The sequence below is a fragment of the Cercospora kikuchii genome (genome assembly GCF_019650295.1).
Source record: "Cercospora kikuchii DNA, contig_00002, whole genome shotgun sequence".
NCBI lineage: Eukaryota > Fungi > Ascomycota > Dothideomycetes > Mycosphaerellales > Mycosphaerellaceae > Cercospora > Cercospora kikuchii.
The window spans coordinates 4,168,586-4,188,306 of record NW_025408583.1 but is presented as its reverse complement, the minus strand read 5'-3'; the positions used below and the strand labels follow the sequence as shown (position 1 = coordinate 4,188,306).

Sequence of the window (19,721 nt, the reverse complement as noted above, 5' to 3'; positions counted from 1 at the left end):
AGGAACCGACCACATACGTCGTAAGTGACTTCTGCATTCGGCAGAGCGATGGAATGGCACTCTGACATTACGGTGTGTTGATGCTTGCTTGATGGCATTAGTGATGGGTGAGTTCGGGTTTGTCAGGGTCGTCATGAAGGGCGTCACGGAGGGCGTCAGCGGCAAATGGCTGCAGACTTGGCTGTTGTTGCTTAGGAATTCCGTATTGTAGCGATGGGGGCATTGTTCTCATCGGAACCGATGATCTTGACATATAGAGTGGACAGAGTGGGTGTATTGTGTTGCACCACTCTCACCCACAAACCATCTTGTCCGTCTCATTTGGTGCATCCATTGTCCTGAGATCTCGTAACGGCACCATGGCATCGAAGCTCTCTCTCGAGAACAAGGCTGGGCCCGACTTCGATCAGGAGAGGCAATCTTCAGGGGATGAGCTGGACCACGATGAGCTCGCCCGCATCGAGACACTTGGTCGTCAGAGACCAGAGCAGCTCACATCCATCTGGCAAGAAATCGGTTTCGTCTTCTCGATAACTGTCTCCCAAGCTCTCAACGAATACATGGTCAGCGGGTTCACCATCCTACTACCCACCGTCGCAAGAGAGCTCTCCATCGATCCGACTTCGCAGACATGGCCCGCCAGTGTCTTCTCCCTAGTCGTGGCGTCTTTCCTGCTTCCTTTCGGAAGAATAGGTGACATGTACGGAGGGTACCCGGTATACATTGGCGGTTGCGTCTGGTATTGCATTTGGGCTTTGATCGCTGGGTTCGCGCAGAATGAAGTCATGCTCAACGTCTGTCGAGCAATACAAGGACTTGGACCAGCAGCGTACTTGCCAGCGGGCCTGCAGCTCTTGGGGAGCATGTATCGGCCCGGTCCTCGGAAGAACCTGGTCTTCGCGATTTATGGCGCGATGGCTGCGATTGGATTCTTTAGTGAGTGAATGGAAATGCAGTGAGCTTAGGGCAAGTACTGACAAACGACAAAGTTGGGCTCTTCTTCGCTGGCGTCGCAGGGGAATATGCTACTTGGAGATGGTATTTCTGGATCGGGACCATGCTCGGTGCCATAGTGGTTGTCGCATCATTGTTCTGTATCCCAAACGACATGGAAGCGCACAAGCTGTCCAATGTGAAGATGGACTGGCTTGGGAGTTTCTTCACCATTGCGGGATTGGTTCTGGTGGTCTTTGCCATCACTTCCTCAAGTCATGGCGGCTGGACCGCACCATACATCCTGGTCACGTTCCTGCTCGGTCTGGCTTCTCTGGCGATAGCTTTCTGGGTCGAGGGGTGGGTGGCAGCACAGCCTTTGCTTCCATTCGAGATTTTCACTAAGAAGCATGTCCGTCCATTCATGCTCGGCCTACTATTTTCCTACGGCACTTGCGGGATATATCTCCTTTATGCAACGCTGTTCTGCATGAACATTCTCGGTGCTTCACCGATGTAAGTAATGTCTCAGTGTCTGCTAGGAAAATGTCATCGGCTAACGTCGGGTAGGCAGCTCGTCGCGTGGTACACACCAAGTGCAACCATCGGTATAATATTAGCGATCACGGGCGGGGCATTGCTGCATAAAGTGCCGCCAATGATACTTCTGGTCATCACCGGCGGCGCGATTATTATTGAGTCGGTCCTGTTTGCACTCGCTCCGTCCGATGCCTACTATTGGGCCTGGATCTTCGTGCCGATGGTCATGATGACTCTGTCCATTGACATAGTCTTGTAAGTGTGGTCAATCAATTCGCTGTGAGATCTGTTCTGACTTGGCATTATAGCACGGTAGCAAATGTCTTTTTCTCGAGCACTCTCCGGAGAAGTCAACAAGGTCTGGCTGGATCGCTCTCCAATGTTTTGATGCAGCTTGGGATCGCTGTGCTACTGGGATTTGCGGAACTCGTCGGATCGGAGACCGCGCATCAGGGCCTGAAGCAGAGTTATCACAATGTGTTCTGGTTCAATCTGGCATGCGGGTCCACGGCGCTTGTGATATTCGTGGCTTTCGTGAGGGTGCCGCGACAAAAGAGCGACCTGACTGCTGATGAGAAGGCGCTGAAGTTGGAAGCAGAAGCATTGTGAGGTAGTTCAGTTGCGTACATGTAGCCAGTACTTCGCTCCGACTCATCCAGCGATGTCAGCAGTCGCTGTTTCCAGTCGCACGCTTGCGGACTGCCTGTCATCAGTGGAAGCAGCTGCACCTGCTGAAAATGCCGACTAGGTGTAGACTCCGTTCTAAGTGATGCTTGGCATGCGTTGGAAATAAGGCGTAGTCGAGACACGTCCATCTCCAAGGCGCAGCAATTGCTATTTCGATTATAGCGAGTCCGGAGAGGATGACTTCCGCTGAAGTTGAAGCAAGGAGCGAGCCTGATATCGGCAGGGCTGGCAGCCGTGGTGCTTTGCTGCCAGAGACACTGCGGAAAAGAAGGGTCAGGCGAATCAGCGGGCAGTATTCCCCGGAACCAAACACGCCGTCCACAAAGCCTCGTCATTTACCAGCACTCGCACCCCTGTATGGCCGGCAGACGACTCCGCTGCGGCTATGCCGCGCAGAATCATACGACAACTATCGTACGTGTGCCTGGTTGATGAATTGGACGGCTTCCGCCCACTTCTCCTCCCCAATTGACACCAAAACATACCACCAAATTGTCGCGCCCACTGACCTCCGCTCCTCGCGCCCCGTGCACGCGATGGGCCAGCGTGACAATTGACTCAACGATTTGACTTTCTGCATTCAACCTGCACCAGAAACGCGACCGCGACATGGACTCCGCTTGGCGGCAAGGAGGAGCTGCGGGAGGCTGCTTACAGACACCCACCTTTGGCGGGCCCTTCGATGCAGCACAGAACAACGAGGACTGGGAAGAATGGCTGCGATGGGATCCGGCTGCTGAGCCCACTTCGCCCGACGACACCTTCAACTCCGCTTCATCCAAGAACGACTCACCCCTCCAGGACCCCGTTTTCCCTGCCTTTGGTGGGATCGACGATGAGCCTCTGGCACCACCGCTCATCGTGGGCGACGACAACCTGGGCTTTGGAGACGGCACAGCATTAGATCCCGACTTCGCGCTGTTCGGGGCTGGCGACATCAATGCTGGCTTCGACTTCTCCCAAAACACCGGACTAGATGGCCTGTCGAACATTCCAAAGATTGATACCAATGTCGCCCAATGGACATTACCCTCGAATGCAGCAGTCGATCCCATTGCTGCCCTGGCTGTCGAAACTGCCCAAGTACCAACTTCCGCGACCTCATTGACCGCCGCGACGCCGAGCTTGCACCAAAGTCCTGGGTCTTCCAATACATCACAGCGGGGGCAGAGCATTGCATCCACATCACCGTTGCCGCCCAAGAAGAAAGGAGGACGCAAGAGGAAGGCTGAAACGCAGCCGGAACCCAGCGGAGGCGATGGTGATGGCGACTCACCCGAGGGGGAGGATCATCCGAACAAGAAGATCACCTCACACAATGTCATTGAGAAGAGATATCGCAACAATCTGAACGACAAAATCATCGAGCTTCGACAAAGTGTGCCCAGCTTGCGTGCTATGGGCCGCTCTAACAAGGGAGACAATTTGGAAGATCTCGAAGGTCTAACCCCTGCACACAAGCTGAACAAGGCCACCATCATGGCCAAAGCTACCGAGTATATCAAGCACCTGGAAAAGCGCAACAAGACCATGGCTGATGAGATGGCCGCACTGAAGGAGCAGCTTGCAAGAGTTGAAGCTTCCGTCGGCCAATCGAGGCAGGGGAGCGTTCATAGCAGCCCGATATCCGAGTCTGATCGATCTCGAGCAACCTCTTCTGCAGGACATGGCGCGTCGCCAAACTTTCTCAATGTGCCCCAGGATCAAACGCGCTTTGGACAGCCTATTGTGCAGCAACAGTATATGCAGGCGCAAGGCCAGCCAACATATGCTCGGCCCCCGAATCCACCCGTTGAGGCGCAAAACCAGCAGCCAATTGCTAAAGGCCGCGGTAAAGGCTTCGTGAACAAGGTGATGCTTGGAACGATGGCCGGTGTCATGGCTATGGAAGGGTACAGCGAGCATCAACAGTCCGGCGAAGGCACTTCTGGATTGGCCGCGCTACCTACAGCACTCTTCAAGCGCGGCATGGAAGATGGCATGTCATCTTCCTCCATGGCAGCTATGTCACGTCAAGCTCTGCTGCCAATGCTGAAGGTCTGCATGGTCGTTGGCACACTTCTCTACTTGCTTGCTCCGTTACTGAACTTCTCTCCACGACGGAAACAGAATATGTCTACCACAGTGCGCCTTCCCAAGGCTCCCTCGTTGGCTTCACCGGTAGAAGTTCGCCGGCAAGCCTGGCTCACCGCCATTCAAACTGTATGGGTTCCCAAGCACTTCCTCCTAGAAGTTGCCGCAGTGGGCGCCAAAATGTTCCAGCTCAGCCTGCGCAGATTTGTCGGCCCGGAGGTCTTCATGGCACTCACTGGCACCAACAAGGAAGAGGAGGCAGCGCGTGTCAAAGGATGGGACATTGCCATTGATGCACAGCTTGCCGGGGGCGACGCTCAAGTTTCGTACTATCGACTATTACTGACTTTGATGGAGAGCGGTACTCTACCCGACTCACCGGCCAGACTCATGCAAAAGGCCGTCCACTTCCGCGTCTTCTTTTGGGAAGTTGCTAATGCGGGCTATGGCAACATCTTGGGATTCAAGTCCTTCACCGAGAAAGTCGGCCGTATCTACTGGGATTCTGCTCGCCGTCAACAAAAGGAACTGCTTGCTGCCAAAGCCCAAGGACGTCCCACAGAAGAGGACGATATTGATCTATTGCCGGATCACTTGGCACGGCTCGTGGAGCTGGACTGTGACGAAGTGCTAAGCGATGAAATGATCCAACGTGCGTGGAATCTAGCGTGGAATAAACCCAGTGCACATTCCCTTGATCCCAACGCGGCCAAGGACAATGTGGTCGAGGACCACGCTATCCGCTCGCCCATCGATGCTGTTGCCGCGTGGTATGCGAATACCACCATCGACGACACGCTTGCGGATACACTGACTGACAACGCCTCCTCGTTCGACATTGAGTACTACCTTGGTCTTGCGTTGAGCGTGGCGCCGCCCGCATCTAGCACGCATGTGCGCGCCCTGACCGCCAAGGCTGTGCTGTCCAACACCAATCGTGCTGCAAACATTGTCGTGGCTTTGGACGCACTGCCCGTCATGTCTCCTACGGGCGGTATGAACTTGGTCAGCCATGCTCCCGCATCGCCCGATGTTTTCACATCTTTGACATTGGCTAAGTTGATCTCACTTTCGACTAGCTCGTCACCGAAAGCTGCCCGCGAGCGCGCACTTCGCGCCCTGAACGGCCTCAAGCTTGCTCCTGGCCAGTTTACACTTCTGACGGCCGTTGCTGCTTATCGTCTGCTTCGCACGCTGACCTTCGGCAACACTGCTGCTCGCGCAATGGGCGTGGAAGAGCTTGCTGGCAGCCTCAGGGTCTGGGCAGGAACAACAACCGGTAGGACTAGCGGACTTGGGCACGTTGGCCGGACTAAGATCGTGAAATTGTGCTTGAGCATTGCGAGGGAAATGGGAGGCTGGGACGAAAAGGACAGCGGATATGCTTCGGCGGATGGTGCTCGCAGTCAGAGCGCCAGTCCGACGCGAGTTTTCACGTAAGCACGTGCAGGGCGTGAAGCAAAATGACATGACAGGGGTTTCAATTGATCAGTCTAGCAATTTAGCGAGCTGGAGCATTAGACATGTTCTTCTATAGATGTGCATGAAGCACGGATTCCGACTCACTCTGAACTGTGCTATTTCACCAAGTTGTTCCCTTCCGCACATTGATGGCTTGGCTCTCACATGCATCCCGCAACTGCGTCATTCACCGAGGCGCGCGTGATGTCTACCATCAAGCAAGCAGCTCTACCTTGAGCATTCATCACATGAGTTTCGCAACTCGTACACCCACTTCCATGTACCTGGAGTAGTGCTCACCTCATCGCCGCCATGGCGGACGACTATGCCAGTCCGATCGCCAATCGCGATGAACCCATTCCCGTCATCCGTATCTCTTCGAACGAAGACGACGATTTCGATTCCTCCGATGCAGAAAGCGAGGTCACAACCCGCAGGCGCGACAAGTTGCGGGAACGCGCGAGTCGGAGCACTAGCAGACTGCGCGAGAAATTCGAAAGCGGCGAAGGGGGGCGACAAAGCCTCCAAGACCGGCTGTTTGCCAGCGTGCTCTCTCAGATCATCCCATCGGAAGGGCCTCCAACAGACGTCGACGACGATGAGGGCCAACTTCCCAAAAAGAAAGACCGACGGAGTAAGAAGTATGTCGACAAGCCTGAGTTCGGCCCTCGTCTCATGACCTACAACTTCCGCCGCTTCAATGCTCGTATCGGTGTCGTCTTCGTGTTTGAGAACATGCTCATCCGCCTCTTCACATGGCGCCAACCTACTTCAACGCTCTCATTCCTGGCCATCTACTCCCTTGTATGCCTCAAACCACATCTGCTCCCTCTTATACCACTCGGAGTCCTCTTATTCTGGATCATGATCCCCTCCTTCCTCGCTCGACATCCGACTCCCAAGAACGACCCTCGAATCGAACCGAGCTACCGCGGCGCTGCCACCGCTCCTGCGAGCCGCGTCAAACCTGCCCCGGACTTTAGTACGGATTTCTGGAGAAATATGAGGGATTTGCAGAATAGCATGGAAGATTTCTCTCGGTTGCATGATGCTGCGAATGAATATATCACACCGTATACGAATTTCAGCGATGAGTCGATGAGCTCGGGTATCTTTCTCTGGCTCAGTGTGCTCAGTTGTGCGGCTTTTGTGGGAAGTGGGCTGGTTCCGTGGAGAGCGATCGCATTGCTGGGAGGATGGGCTGCGGTGTTGGGTGGCCATCCTCAAGCGCAGAAGATATTGCTGTCGACGCGGAATATGAAACAATTAAAGCAGCACTTGGAGTTGTTGCAGAGGACGTTGAGAAGTTGGGTCGAGCAGGATATTGTGATTCACGAGCCGCCTGAGCTGAGACAGGTGGAGGTGTTTGAGTTGCAGAAACATCATACTGAGAGCGACACTTGGGAGCCGTGGCTGTTCAGTCCGTCCCCTTACGATCCGCTATCTCCAGCACGAATCGCGGGCAACCGGCCGGAAGGCACGCAGTTCTTCGAAGATGTACAGGCACCAAACGGGTGGGACTACAAGGAGAAGAAATGGAACCTTGATCTCTTTACGCGAGAATGGGTGGAGGAGCGCATGATCAGCGGAGTAGAGGTTGAGACCGAGGGTGAGCGATGGGTCTACGATATTCCTCCCGAAGAAGTGGATCTGCTGGAGCTTTTGGGAAGCCCTGGCAGAGGTAAGAACAAGAGAAGAGTCAAGAGTATTCCAAAGAGTGGATGGGAAGAAGGCACGGGTTTGGAGCGACGAGGTGAGTGGAGACGAAGACGCTGGACGAGGCTTGTCACGAAAAAGGTTGCCGAGCCAGCAGATAAGGCGAAGGACTGAGAAGTGAAGAACGTCCACCCAGGAGTACTGTACTGACGTCTCTGCTGGCGCGCGCGGCCAGTGGACTAGAGGAGTCGAGACTACTGGGCCTCTTCGGTGCGCAACCACATGCAGCGGCGTTATTCGACATATCAGGCCCATACCTCCGACCGCGCCGCATCGAAATAGTCAAGAGTCGAAGCTGTCGCCACTCGCCAGTGAGATGAGCGCATTTCTCGTAATTGCGATTGCGTATCAGCTGAAGGAGTCCTCTTCGGCTGGCTATGATTCGGCACGAGCATTCAATTCGCGCTTCTGTCGGCCCAAATGGTCATCCACTACCAAGGAGTCTTCTGCTATCTTGTTCTGTCACCAAGCGTTTCTTAGAAAAGCTTAGCGTCGACCTTATCGTCGTTCCAGAAGCAACCCCAGACATGCCCGCGTTTAGCCTGGCGAGGGCATGCATGGCCGGCTGCCTTCCGCTTCGTCCGACCACCTCAGCCTGGCCACTTACATGCTTGTCACCACGGCTTTCGTGCCTCACTTGGAGGGCATGTCAGATGGGCGAGTCTTGCGTGCTTGGGCAGCTGCCGGTGTCTAATACTTCATGCGTAACTCTCGTTGGGAGCAGACATGTTACGTGCAATGGCTGCGAGCACCGCGCCGCGATCATACGAATTCGCTTGCGAAAGCATGCACAGACTCGAGACACGAGATGATCTGGAGTTGAGAAGGCATTCTCGGAGTCTCATGGGCCATGCCTCGCTTCACTTCATATCTGATGACGAAACAAGACGAATGACCATTCGTACAAATCCCTGCAATGCGCAGCTCCCAAGGCTAGCTTGGTGGCCTCTAAGCTCACTTAGCTCTAACACGCTACCTTGGCTTCACTCCTTACCTGAACGCGTTACACACTTCCTGCTCATGTGGCATCCTTCTATCGTTCTAGAAAGATACCAGCGACCGTCAGCAACTCCCATCAGACTGCAAGGTCTCGGGAATATCGAGGTCTGTCGGCTGAGAGGATGGTGTGATTTTGTATAAGACCAGCACTGCATGCGCATTCACAAGGATTGAATGGTGGCATCTCCTGACATTTCTCCTCCTCTCCTCCCATCTTGCCCTATCTGTTCCAGCGGTAGTGATCGAACTCATACTCGCTGCTGTACACATCACGTGGTCGACTAGGATTCTATCCTACCTTGGAGCTCTCAGGATCACCCTGGTCGTGTTGCGGTATTTGGGGACTCGCTCGGCTTGAAGCACGCCGACCCTGGTCGAAGAGAGGGTCTTGCACATATACCTCTTCCCACATCGCGTTCGTCCAGGCCGTCTGACGTTCGACTTCACCATTCACCTTTCGCGCCAAAGGCTGCTGTTTCACCAGCATGGCGGAATCTATCGACGGGAAGAAGGAATACAACATCGAGCATGGACCTGCTGCAGATTACGCTGGAGAGCGAACGGCCGATATCGCCATCGGAGAGGCGAAAGCACTGTATGGAGATATACAGGATGCTGAGCAATACGGCTACGTGCGTTTCACACTTGAACAGTCAAGGTTTCTGGTCGCTGACAGTTTTCACAGGTCGCGAGAGGGCTGAAGTCACGACACATCCAGTTCATTGCTTTAGGAGGCACAATGTGAGATGAATTCACCTCGTGTCGTGAATCGCGCTCAGCCAAACTGACTCGTTACAGCGGTACTGGTCTCTTCCTTGGTATCGGCAAAGCTTTCGCACAGGCGGGACCTCTTTCTGTCTTGCTTGGCTATTCGATCACTGGTATTGCTATCTTTTTTATGATGCAATGTCTTGGTGAGATGGCAACCTGGCTCCCTCTTCCTGGTGCCGTGCCTCAATATGCGGCACGTTACGTGGATCCTGCGATGGGCTTCGCTGTGGGTTGGAACAATTGTAACCACCTTCCACAATCCTGAAACCGTGACAGTCACGCTAACTCCAGTAGGGTATTCGAACGCTTTAACACTTTGCGCCGAGATCAGTGCAGCTTCTGTCGTAATCGGGTTCTGGAATGACTCTATCAACCAAGCTGCTTGGATTTCGATCATCTTGGTCGTGATCGTTCTGCTCAATGTGTTTGCTGTCAGCATCTATGGAGAAGCGGAGTTCATTTTTGCTTCTATCAAGATTATCACGATCGTTGGACTTCTGCTCCTGGCCCTGATTATCGATCTTGGAGGTGCCCCTAATGGAGACCGCCTTGGATTCAGGTACTGGAGGCATCCGTGGGTGCCGATGAAAGAGTACATTTCTACTGGAGATGCTGGACGCTTCTTTGGATTTTTCTCTGTCCTGGCCAATGCAGCTTTCTCGTACGGCGGGGTTGAAATGGTTGCTGTCGCTGCTGGTGAAGCAGAAAACCCCAGGAAGAATATTCCCAAGGCTGTTCGACGTGTCTTCTGGCGGATTCTGTTCTTCTACGTGCTTGGATCTTTGGCCATCGGAGTCATTGTCCCCGCTGACGACGACCGTTTGTTGAGCGGTGGAGCCGGAGCTGCTTCTTCACCTTGGGTCATTGGGATCGTGCGAGCGGGAATTCCTGTTCTGCCGCACATTATCAATGCCGTTATTCTTACTTCGGCGACTTCCTCTGGAAACGCTTTCTTGTACACTGGCTCTCGCTACCTCTTTGCCCTTGCACAGAACCGTCAGGCGCCCCGGTTCCTTCTCACCTGCACTAGGACCGGAGTTCCGATCTACTGCGTCCTCATCACCGCTTCGATAGGTCTCCTGACCTACATGACCGTCTCAAGTGGTGCAGCCAACGTCTTCGGATGGTTCCAAACCTTGACGACTATCACATCCGTCATAACCTGGGTCAATATCCTGGTCGCCTACATCGCCTTCCGCAAAGCTCTCGCGGCTCAAGGCGTGGACCGAAACACCCTGGTCTTCAAATCTAAATGGCAACCATATACCGCTTACATCCCACTGGCCTTCTTCCTGATCATCATCGTGTTCAATGGCTTCGCTGTTTTCACCAAGGGGAGATGGAGTGCGCAGGACTTTGTAACGGCGTACATTTGTGGTCCAATATATATTACCTTCTTCTTGGTTTGGAAGGTTGTGAAGAGGACTAAATTTGTCAAGAGTTCTGAGGCGGATATCTGGACGGGTAAGGCAGAACTTGATGCGGAGGTTTGGCCGGATCAGACTCCGAGGAATTGGGTCGAGAAGGTGTGGTATTGGATTGCGTAGGAATGGCGTAGAATAGTGAACGATTATAGGAGATTGCAGATACGAGGATTTACGATGTGATGTTGGTCAAGGTGAACAGAGTCATCTTTCCCTAAACTCCGTGGCCAAACTTGACTCCTCCTGGAAATCTGGTTCGAGCTCACTTGCACAAGCGCGTGAATTTGGGTATCATAATAGTGTACACTCATCCCCAACCAGCTGCATTCCTCCTCATGCTACTTCCGATTCCATCGCCCCCACCCATTCTACGATTTCCACTTCTCCCTATACACCCATAATGAATCACCTCGTTATCGGGATAGACTCTCACAGCACTGGCACCAAATCTCTTGTGACACACTTTGCAGTGATCATCTTCTCCGATTCTCACTCTTCTATTCTTCCCCAAAGGCTTCTCCTGTGCGAGGTTATCAGGCCCGAGCAAGAGCGTCCTCTCCGTATTCGCCCGTCTCACACCCTCGAGCCCACGAACAATCATCTCTTCTCGAAGAATCGAGGTCGCATTTCTAATTCGACCTCGGAAATAGTCTTGGAGCTCCTTGACTGCAAGGTCATCTGGCATAAGATCGAGCGTGCTGCTAGCAGGAAGGCGAGCACCATGCTTGCTCAAGAGATCAAGAGCTTGCGGCCACTGCTTCTCTTCACCAGCTGGGGGCCGCAAGTACAGACCGAGCAGGACTGCGAAGATGTTGGATCTGTCATCTGTTTCTTTTGGTTCCACTTGGCGGAAGTGCTTCTCGTGTTTCGTGCTATTGTCTAGCAGGCAAGCTTCTTGCTCGGCTTTGTCTTCGAGGTATACCTTGTTGCAATACTCTTCTGCTTTGGAGAAGTCTTTGATTTGAAACACATAAATCGATAATGCTTGTTTGTGGTTACCCATTGCGCTGAGGACAATGGCTCGCGATTCGAAGAAAGTGGGGTCGTCAGTTGGGAGTTGCTGAAACGTCTTACGTTTACTGTAGGACGAGCTCTTGAGTAGGAAGGATTCGAGCTTCAACTTTGTTTCCTCGCGATCGCTGTCTTTAATCTCCGGCTGCTTAAGCTCGGCGAGGTAAAGATCGATGAGTCGCTGATGGAATTCGCCATCATTGTCACTGAGCTCGTGTATGATGTGCTCAAGGTACCGCATTTCCAGCTTCCTATCGCTCTCGGCCAGGAACTCCAGTACCTTCTGGCGTGGTAGGCGCTCCGCATTATCGGTATCGGCGATAAAGATGTCCATTCCTACGTTTGGATTTTCTTCAAGAGGCCATCGTGCGTATTCAAGGATAAGGTCTACTAGCTCAGGTGGTAGCTGTTTGAGATAGCCAGCAGTACGTTCTGGGCCACGCATGGCTTCGGGTATCGTACCCTCTGCCTGGCCTTTTCCGAACTTGCTTAGAAGTTCCAATGCTTGACGATGCATCTTCTTCCCATGCAGAAAATCGATGAGCTCGCTGTATCGGTCGCCTTCGTACAGCGCCGATTGAACAACTTCAGGATCACAGAAGTTGTCGATGCGGAACAGAGAGCCCGCGAGGGTTGGTGTCGTGAGCATGTATACACGAAACAGTGTTGTATCGACAAGCTGAGCAACTTTCAATAGCTCGCCCGACCAATCGACCTCTTTACTTGGCGCCGCCAGAAGCTCCTCTGTAAGCAAATGGCTGAAAACTGGCTTGCCAGTCTCTGCATCGAAACTCGGCGGGTCTTCCTTCAGAGTGCCATCATAATTCAGGACATTCTGTACGTGTCGTCTCGTGTCAGCCAGAAATCCTACGAGGCACCTTGCTGCGCGTTTCAGATCATCACCTTCCAGTGGCTTATCTGCCGTACTGCCTGCCTTGGTGCGGATGCTCATATTATCAGCATCATTGCGAGCAGGCGAACGCACTGAAGCAGCGTCTGAGTCTGTTTTCTTGTGGCTCCCAGTGAGCTTGCCAAACATGCCTTTGACCGGAGTGACTGGGATTGGTTTGTTGCTGTCCTCTACCTTCGAATCACCATTCTCAGCAGGTTCCGACTCGCTGGACTCCTCTGCTATTGAGCTGAGGTCGCCTGCAATGCTGCGAGGATACAAGGAGATCACGCGTTCGGGCGTCGTGCGTGCATCTGTGAAAAGATCAAGCGCAGTGCTATACTTTTGTTGATGGAAGAGCGCGATTCCTTTCAACGTCATGATCTCGCGTATGCGTCCAGCCTTGTCATCGATCAACGTGTCTTCAAGAAGTTTCAGTAAGCTTATCGCCTCATCGAAGCGCTGCTTTTCGACTAGCTCCGTGAGCTGCGTTGGATATGAGAGAGCATTCATTCGCCAAATCGTGCGATCGGAGGCCACCAGGAAACCTTTGCCCGCATGAGCCAAGCTGATATAAGGCTGTGGAACGTGGAGGATGGTTGCGCCTGGAACACTGATGGTCTGCAGCAGGGACAACGTGTCGGGATTGCGTATTTGCAGCGAACCTTTATCAGGCGGCTGGAGTGCTAAAAGATATGGATAGCTGTAGCCGATCTGTTCTGGCGCAAGAGCCCAGGGAACTTGTCGCTTCTCGAGCGGCTTGCCATCGACGTTGACGAACAGAGTGTTCACGTCCTTGGCCAGAAGCACTTGGTCTCCAGACAGACTGGTGGCCATCGGCTTTGGTACCCAGCTCCCCATGCCCATATATCCCATGCCGCTGCTGCTCACCGCGCCGAAGCGAACGCCTGCAAGTTCACCTGAGCTTGCATCTGTAGCTGAATTGGCGACGCGTTTGCTGATGGGCGTGACCTCTTGCGACAAAATGTCAATTGTGCTGAAGCCTGGGTCCATGCCAGCGACCAGATGTGTGCCGTCTGCCCATATCAAGCTCTTGATGGTCGCTTCCAGACTGATCTCAGCAACATCTGGAACCTGCTCCATGTCCTGCCACGTCCAGCACAGAATCTTGCGTTTAGCCCCAACAGCGAGTCTCGACACCAAGCCCGGAACGTTCGTCTCTGGGTCCTTTACGACATTGCTCGTGACAGCAAAGCATGCCGCTCCCTTGGTGCGCTCCAGGCGCTCCACGAGCTCGTACGTCTGCAAGTCGTGCAGCGATACGCACGCATCGCTCAGACTGACCAGCAGGTTGGCCTCTTTGATGATGGCCAGCTGCTGCACGGGTTTCTTGCTGAACTTCTCCTCCTCGCGCAGCACATCGACCAGCTTGGTCTTGACCGGACTCGGCGGCGCATCTCCGTTGCCGTTGGTGGTATCGGTATTCGCGGACTCGTTCACGAGGAAGACCCGCAGCGCGCCGGTGCTGAGACCGGCCAGAATGCGGTCGCCATACGCCAGCAGCGACTCGACTTTGGCCTTGTCGCGCGATTTGACCTCGTAGATCGGCTGTGCTTGGAATGCCGAGAGCATCCTGTCTCGTTACCGGCAGACCATGATCGGTGCGTTGTGGAGGCGGACTGAGGTGGAAGCTCGAAGTGAAGCTGGTCGTGGTCGGCTTCCCTCTCCACACGTCATGTGCGCGGTGTTCGCGTCTTCAACTCAGCACTTCCATGCCACCACCAACCAACACACTCCTTTGACCACTCCGACGATCCTTAGCACATGGAGAACCTCAGTCTCCATGATGCTGGCCCGCCAGGCGGCCCGCAGATGCCACCCGGTCCTCCAGGACCACCACGTATGTGAAGCCTTCCATTGGGCACCCAGTGATTGCTGTGGACAAATCTAATGCTTTGCAGAGCTTCCACCACAGATGTTCACGACTGCTGCGCAGCTCTTAGACCTTACCGACAGTGAGTGCGGCCGCGCGACTGCCGCTACAACGTGAAAAAGAACCAAGCGATACTAGCATACGCTTAGAGAAACTCATGATTGCCCTGCGCGATGGCAGAAAACTCATCGGAGTCTTGAGGAGCTGGGATCAATTTGGTATGCTCCAAGAGAAACGTTACAAGTCGGGCGTCGTAGCTGATGGGCTGGAACAGGAAACCTGGTGCTGCAAGACACGGTCGAGCGCTTATTCGTGCAGAACCTCTATGCGGACATCGAGCGAGGACTGTTCCTCGTCCGAGGAGAGAATGTTCTTCTGCTTGGAGAGATTGTACGCGAAACACAACCGCACACAGTCTTTTGTCAATGGCGCTTGCTGACCGGTTCACAGGATCTGGACAAAGACGACTACATCCCCGAGCCATTCGAGCAAGCTTCAGCAGAAAAGGTCTTTCAACTTAAGAAACAAGAAGAGCAAGACAGGAAGAAAAGTGACAAAATTCGGCAAAAGCGACTGGCCGAATTTGGCTTCGAAGGGGAGAACAGCGGGGAGATCATATTCTAGCATGAGAAGGCGTGCTAGTCTGCTACTGCTACGTTACATACTCCTTGAACATTGCAGGAGTCAGTTTCCGAAATCGAAGAATGAGGATTTGTCCTTCCCGGTTGCATTAACGGCCGCGTGCAGACGGCGAGCACCTTACTGTGCGACCTGCACCACGTGAATGCGACATTCGCCCAGTTATGCTTGGCAGTATTGACAGCGAGCCTAAGGACGACTTGCTGCACAGAGCTGATGGGGACAAGGTGACTTTGATAAATCTAGAGATCACAGACTCAAATATATAGGCAGCCATTGTCACATGAAAGTCATGCGTCGGTGTCACATTCATTAAATCCCGCGAAGCGACACTAACTTAGCTCTGAAGCTCGATGCGCGATGCGCTTCACTTCGGGACGTGCACGGCCTGAGCCGTGCGCTAGCGTCATCCGCACCTGCAAACTCACGTCGAAACTTCCTCCCTTACACATTCACGAGCGCCATCACAAAACATCATCGATCTCGCCTCGACAGCACAAGAAAACGTTCCCAACACAAGCACACACATGACAAGATCGAATCTCTGCACATGTTCACTTGCGCGACCGCACGTGAGACGCTAAGCCAAGGAGGCGCGCGACTGCAATTGCGCAGACTCGAGTTGGGTGAGTGCCAAGCGTCCGCAGGTTTCGTGTTATCCCCATCACTAGGCAATAGAATTAGACCGAACCGCTGTGCACTCCCACGTGCCAAAGGCCTTCATCCCACTGTCGGGCACTATTCACCTGCTTGCATGGGCCGCGAGTGAATGATCGCGTGTTGCCAAGAAATTGTGGGGCTCCGAGCAGTCATTCACCTTCCACAGCACCGAAGTGGAAATCCAGAGTGCGACGGATGTCACCCGACAGGCAACAGCGGCAAACACTGCGGACGAGCCCGATCGATCTGCTCCACATCGCTGGCCGTCCTTCGCGCTGAGTCAGGCGACCTTGTTTATATGACGGTCGCCCGCCTCCATCACTCGACATTGGTCGCCTGCGACACTAACGTGACCAGAGCCAGCCAACGCCTCGCCTTGCCAGCGTGTGCCTCACTCGACTGACATTACGTGGAAACACGCACAGAGCATTTGGCTGACCTGCTCGACACAGGCAAAACAGATGGCGGCGACAACCACTAAAGGCGCGGCGAAAGGCCGCCGCAGCACAAGACTCTCAGACTCTTCCAGCAATGACACAATTGACGTGAAGCCGCGCTCTTCTGCTGGAAAGCTCTCGCAAGCTGCTGTCCAGCAGATCCAGCCACAAGCCGAACCCGACTCGAGCGAGTCAAATGGGGACATCGGAAAGACTCCCTCGCGCGACAAGGGCAAGAGCAAGGTCAGTAAATCCTACTTCCCACCCTTACTGCCCGAGCTGACATGAACTACAGGCACCAGTTGGCGAAGATGATGCCATGCCAGACGCTCCTCCACCAGAGCTCGACGTCGGAGATGAAGACGACGAGGTTGAAGAATACGACTTCTCGAACGAGCCTGAGTATGTCGAGGATACTGACGACGAAGATCTCGATGATGATGCGCGCTCTGTCATCACGCTGTCTTCGGAGCCTTCTACCCCCAACGAGCCCGAGTGTCCGATTGAACCTCGCCCTTGGGCACACTTCAGCGAGAAGCAGCGCGAGGTGTGGGAGCTCATGTACTCCAACGTGACTCCGTTCGCAATGAGTGGCAGCTGGGCGGTGACCGAAGAGTATCAACGCGAGAAGGATAATGAGATGCTCCGCTATCTGCAAGACCACCCCCTTGACGACTGGGTCATCACCAAGTCGTTGGCACACAGCGCCCACAACCAGCTCTTGGAGCGTCTGCGTTGGCGCAATTTCGGCATTCCGATCTACGGTAGAGATAGAGTACCTGTCTGGTCGCCAGATGGGTCTCGTGCTCCACCTCCACAAGCTGGAATGCCACCATCTCGAGGCGCACGCCCAACACCACCCGGTCCCGTACCAAGCCAACACATTCCTGGGCCACTGTATGGCCAGCTCGTGCCTCATCTGCAACATCCGGGCCCGCACATGCACTCACCCATGCCGCCACAAATGCAACCACCTCAGCAACGCGTGGGACCGGCACCACATCCAAACCGTGGCCAACTACCTCCTGGTGTCTTACCCTCGCAGCCATACGCGCACCCAATGCCTCCACAGCATGGGCAACCGGGTCCTCATCCGGTCGGCCCTACTCAGAATATGCCGTACAGTATACCGCTTGGTACATACGTTGGGCATCCAGTACCATCGACTTACACAGGCCCCCCGATGCGAGTGATCCCATCAGGACCACACATTCCAAAGGCCCCTAGGTATGAGATACTTCTTAGACAGAGTTTCAGCGCTAACGATAGAAACAGAAAGCCACGCGAGAAGAAAGAGACTCCTATGGCTGGGACACCACCACCAGCAGCTCCTGTTCCGCCGTACCCGGCTCGCACGAAGCCAGAAGAGGCACAGCGACCTATGAAGCGCGCGCCTCGTGGTAGCAATAAGGCAGGCAAGCGTCCTCAGCGTCGCCAGGCAGAGGCAGAGGAGTTCCCGTGGACGCGACAAATCGACTTCCCAGAGGCAAAGAAGAATGCCACTTGGGATGACACGATCTACGACACCGCTACTCTGGACGACATGGAAGACACTCGGCGCCACAACATCCATCTCATAGAGGGTGTCGATTCTAGATTGCAGGAGATGCAGCGTGAGTTCTCCATCACCGTGCATATGCGAATTGTACTGATCATGAGACGACAGGTCAAGCACGCAACGCGAAGAATGCAAAGAACGCGAAGAAGGCCGCAACAGCTGATGGCGATACGGCCAAGGCCGACACTGAGGCCACCTCAGAGACCGAGGCCAAGCCAAAGGAGCGTAAGAAGCGTGGCTCGGCCAAAACCGACAACGGCGACCCGTATCACTCCGGTTGCTTCTCGTGGTCCGACGAGGCATCAGAGACGCTGGGTCGGCAGCTAGGTTACGAGGTCCCAGACGACGCCATCGATGCGGGTATGGACGACAAAGTCAGCAATGAGCAGATGGCAAAGCTCAAGATCTACTGGAATCCTGGCAAGAAGGGTGGTCCTGCAGACCTCGAGCAGGCGCGGTTCAGCGTCCGCGATAGCGTGCTCACTCGCAAGCAGCTGTCTAAGACGCTCATCCTCAACCGCCGTGCCGCCGAATGCATCGTCGACTTCTGCCCGGACCTGCTCTGGCGCGGCATCCTCCTCCGTGTCTGCAGCGAGGGCGGCTACGGCAACAAGGATGTCCGTGACCGTTTCTGCTACAACGGTTGCTACTGCGACAAGGCCACCATCACCAAGCGCATCTCCGCGGCTCTCGGTCAGAAGCAGGTCAGCCCCAATAGCAGACGCTATAACCAGGCCGAACTGGAGTGGTACGATGCCAACGTTAAGGACTTTACTTGCTACATCGAATACTTCGGTCGTCGTACTGGTCATCGCAACATGCTCAAGATCCAGATGCAGAGCGAGAAGCGCCGCGCTGCCCTTGAGTGGCAAGTCAAGGTCGACGGAGGTCCGTCTACTGTCGAAGAGGCTCCATCTGCTATCGAGGAGGAAGGCAAGGCTGGCCCCAGCAAGCGTCGTAAGCTCGACGCTGAGGGTAGCCATGCTGCCTCCAAGGTGGAGGATACGGAGGAGGGCGAAGAGTTTGGCGAGAGCGAGCGCAGCGATGCCGTCTCTGTGCAGGATTCCGATATCCTGGACGAGATGGATGAGACTGAATAGAATGTGCTGGGCGGTGCTGCTGGGTGGTGACAAGGCTTGCTGGGTGAAAGGTCGTGCGGCCTGAGCGATCGTGTTTTCTTGTACTCGAGCATGTGTGGAAGCCACACCAGACTGTATTTCGAGGATTCACTGTACTTCGAGTCTGTCCAAAATGAGAAAATTTGAGAGATAAGTTCCCTATTTTGTGCGTCACATGTAGCATTTCCGGGTATTCGCTGGGCTTTCTGCCTCTTTGTCGGCAGGAGAATCCCGAGTTGAGATCGCACTGGTACTGAACGACTTGCATGAGAAGTTAAATTCTCTCATTTGTGCCTATGGCCATTCACTTGCACCAAGTCTTAGGTGGTTTGGTTGATTGGAAGCCTCTTGATCTATACAAAGTGTCCAAGTCGAGGACATACTGATTCTGAACGACCTGCACATGAGAGCAACTTGTGTCAATTCTGCTTCGAGAACAGCGACTCGTACCCCATTTCCGAGTAAGTTTCCAGTTACAACACGTCTTGATCGACAAAAGAAGCCGGAGTCGGGGTTGTGTTGATCCTGAACGACCTGCACGAAAAGTAAAATTCCCTAATTTGTGATTAGAGCAATTCACTTGCACCGGGTCTTCAGGTAATTTGGCTGAATGGGAGCTGCTTTGTCGGTAGAAGAAGCCCAAGTCGAGGTCATACAAACTATGAATGACCTGCACGAGAAAGCAATTTCTTTCAATTTTGCGTCGAGAAAGGACACTTGCGCCGCATCTCCGATTGTTTCGCCAATGACAACACATCTTAATCAGCAAAAGAAGCCCGAGCCAAGGCCGTATTAATTCTGAACGATCTGCATGAGAAGAAAAAATTGTCCTTCATCTTTGTTCCAAATGAGCTACTTGTGGTGAGTTCCAAACCGTTCTCCGAATTGCGTGCTGCTTTGTCAGAGAAAGG

At 54.0% G+C, this 19,721-nt stretch overlaps 7 protein-coding genes across 7 annotated transcripts; 6 read left to right on the top strand and 1 right to left on the bottom strand.

The window, feature by feature from the left end:
- Positions 1-359: 359 nt before the first annotated feature.
- Positions 360-2,082, top strand: CKM354_000386100 (uncharacterized protein; the record flags this gene model as incomplete). Its single annotated transcript, XM_044799079.1, has 4 exons — positions 360-936; positions 990-1,449; positions 1,504-1,728; positions 1,782-2,082. The coding sequence occupies 4 exons, from the start codon at positions 360-362 to the stop codon at positions 2,080-2,082; spliced, it is 1,563 nt and encodes a 520-aa protein (XP_044655014.1).
- Positions 2,083-2,769: 687 nt separating this feature from the next.
- Positions 2,770-5,673, top strand: CKM354_000386000 (uncharacterized protein; the record flags this gene model as incomplete). The annotated part of the gene is made up of 1 exon (XM_044799078.1): positions 2,770-5,673. One exon carries the CDS (start codon positions 2,770-2,772, stop codon positions 5,671-5,673), a length of 2,904 nt encoding a protein of 967 aa, XP_044655013.1.
- A 333-nt stretch (positions 5,674-6,006) lies between these two features.
- CKM354_000385900 (uncharacterized protein) lies at positions 6,007-7,524 on the top strand (the record flags this gene model as incomplete). The annotated part of the gene is made up of 1 exon (XM_044799077.1): positions 6,007-7,524. The coding sequence occupies one exon, from the start codon at positions 6,007-6,009 to the stop codon at positions 7,522-7,524; it is 1,518 nt and encodes a 505-aa protein (XP_044655012.1).
- A 1,370-nt stretch (positions 7,525-8,894) lies between these two features.
- CKM354_000385800 (uncharacterized protein) lies at positions 8,895-10,727 on the top strand (the record flags this gene model as incomplete). The annotated part of the gene is made up of 4 exons (XM_044799076.1): positions 8,895-9,041; positions 9,095-9,150; positions 9,208-9,422; positions 9,475-10,727. 4 exons carry the CDS (start codon positions 8,895-8,897, stop codon positions 10,725-10,727), a joined length of 1,671 nt encoding a protein of 556 aa, XP_044655011.1.
- A 184-nt stretch (positions 10,728-10,911) lies between these two features.
- Positions 10,912-14,097, bottom strand: CKM354_000385700 (uncharacterized protein; the record flags this gene model as incomplete). The annotated part of the gene is made up of 1 exon (XM_044799075.1): positions 10,912-14,097. The coding sequence occupies one exon, from the start codon at positions 14,095-14,097 to the stop codon at positions 10,912-10,914; it is 3,186 nt and encodes a 1,061-aa protein (XP_044655010.1).
- Positions 14,098-14,289: 192 nt separating this feature from the next.
- On the top strand, positions 14,290-15,022 carry CKM354_000385600 (uncharacterized protein; the record flags this gene model as incomplete). Its single annotated transcript, XM_044799074.1, has 5 exons — positions 14,290-14,365; positions 14,427-14,480; positions 14,548-14,616; positions 14,673-14,788; positions 14,849-15,022. 5 exons carry the CDS (start codon positions 14,290-14,292, stop codon positions 15,020-15,022), a joined length of 489 nt encoding a protein of 162 aa, XP_044655009.1.
- A 1,136-nt stretch (positions 15,023-16,158) lies between these two features.
- CKM354_000385500 (uncharacterized protein) lies at positions 16,159-18,792 on the top strand (the record flags this gene model as incomplete). The annotated part of the gene is made up of 4 exons (XM_044799073.1): positions 16,159-16,377; positions 16,430-17,361; positions 17,410-17,747; positions 17,801-18,792. 4 exons carry the CDS (start codon positions 16,159-16,161, stop codon positions 18,790-18,792), a joined length of 2,481 nt encoding a protein of 826 aa, XP_044655008.1.
- Between the last annotated feature and the right edge of the window lie 929 nt (positions 18,793-19,721).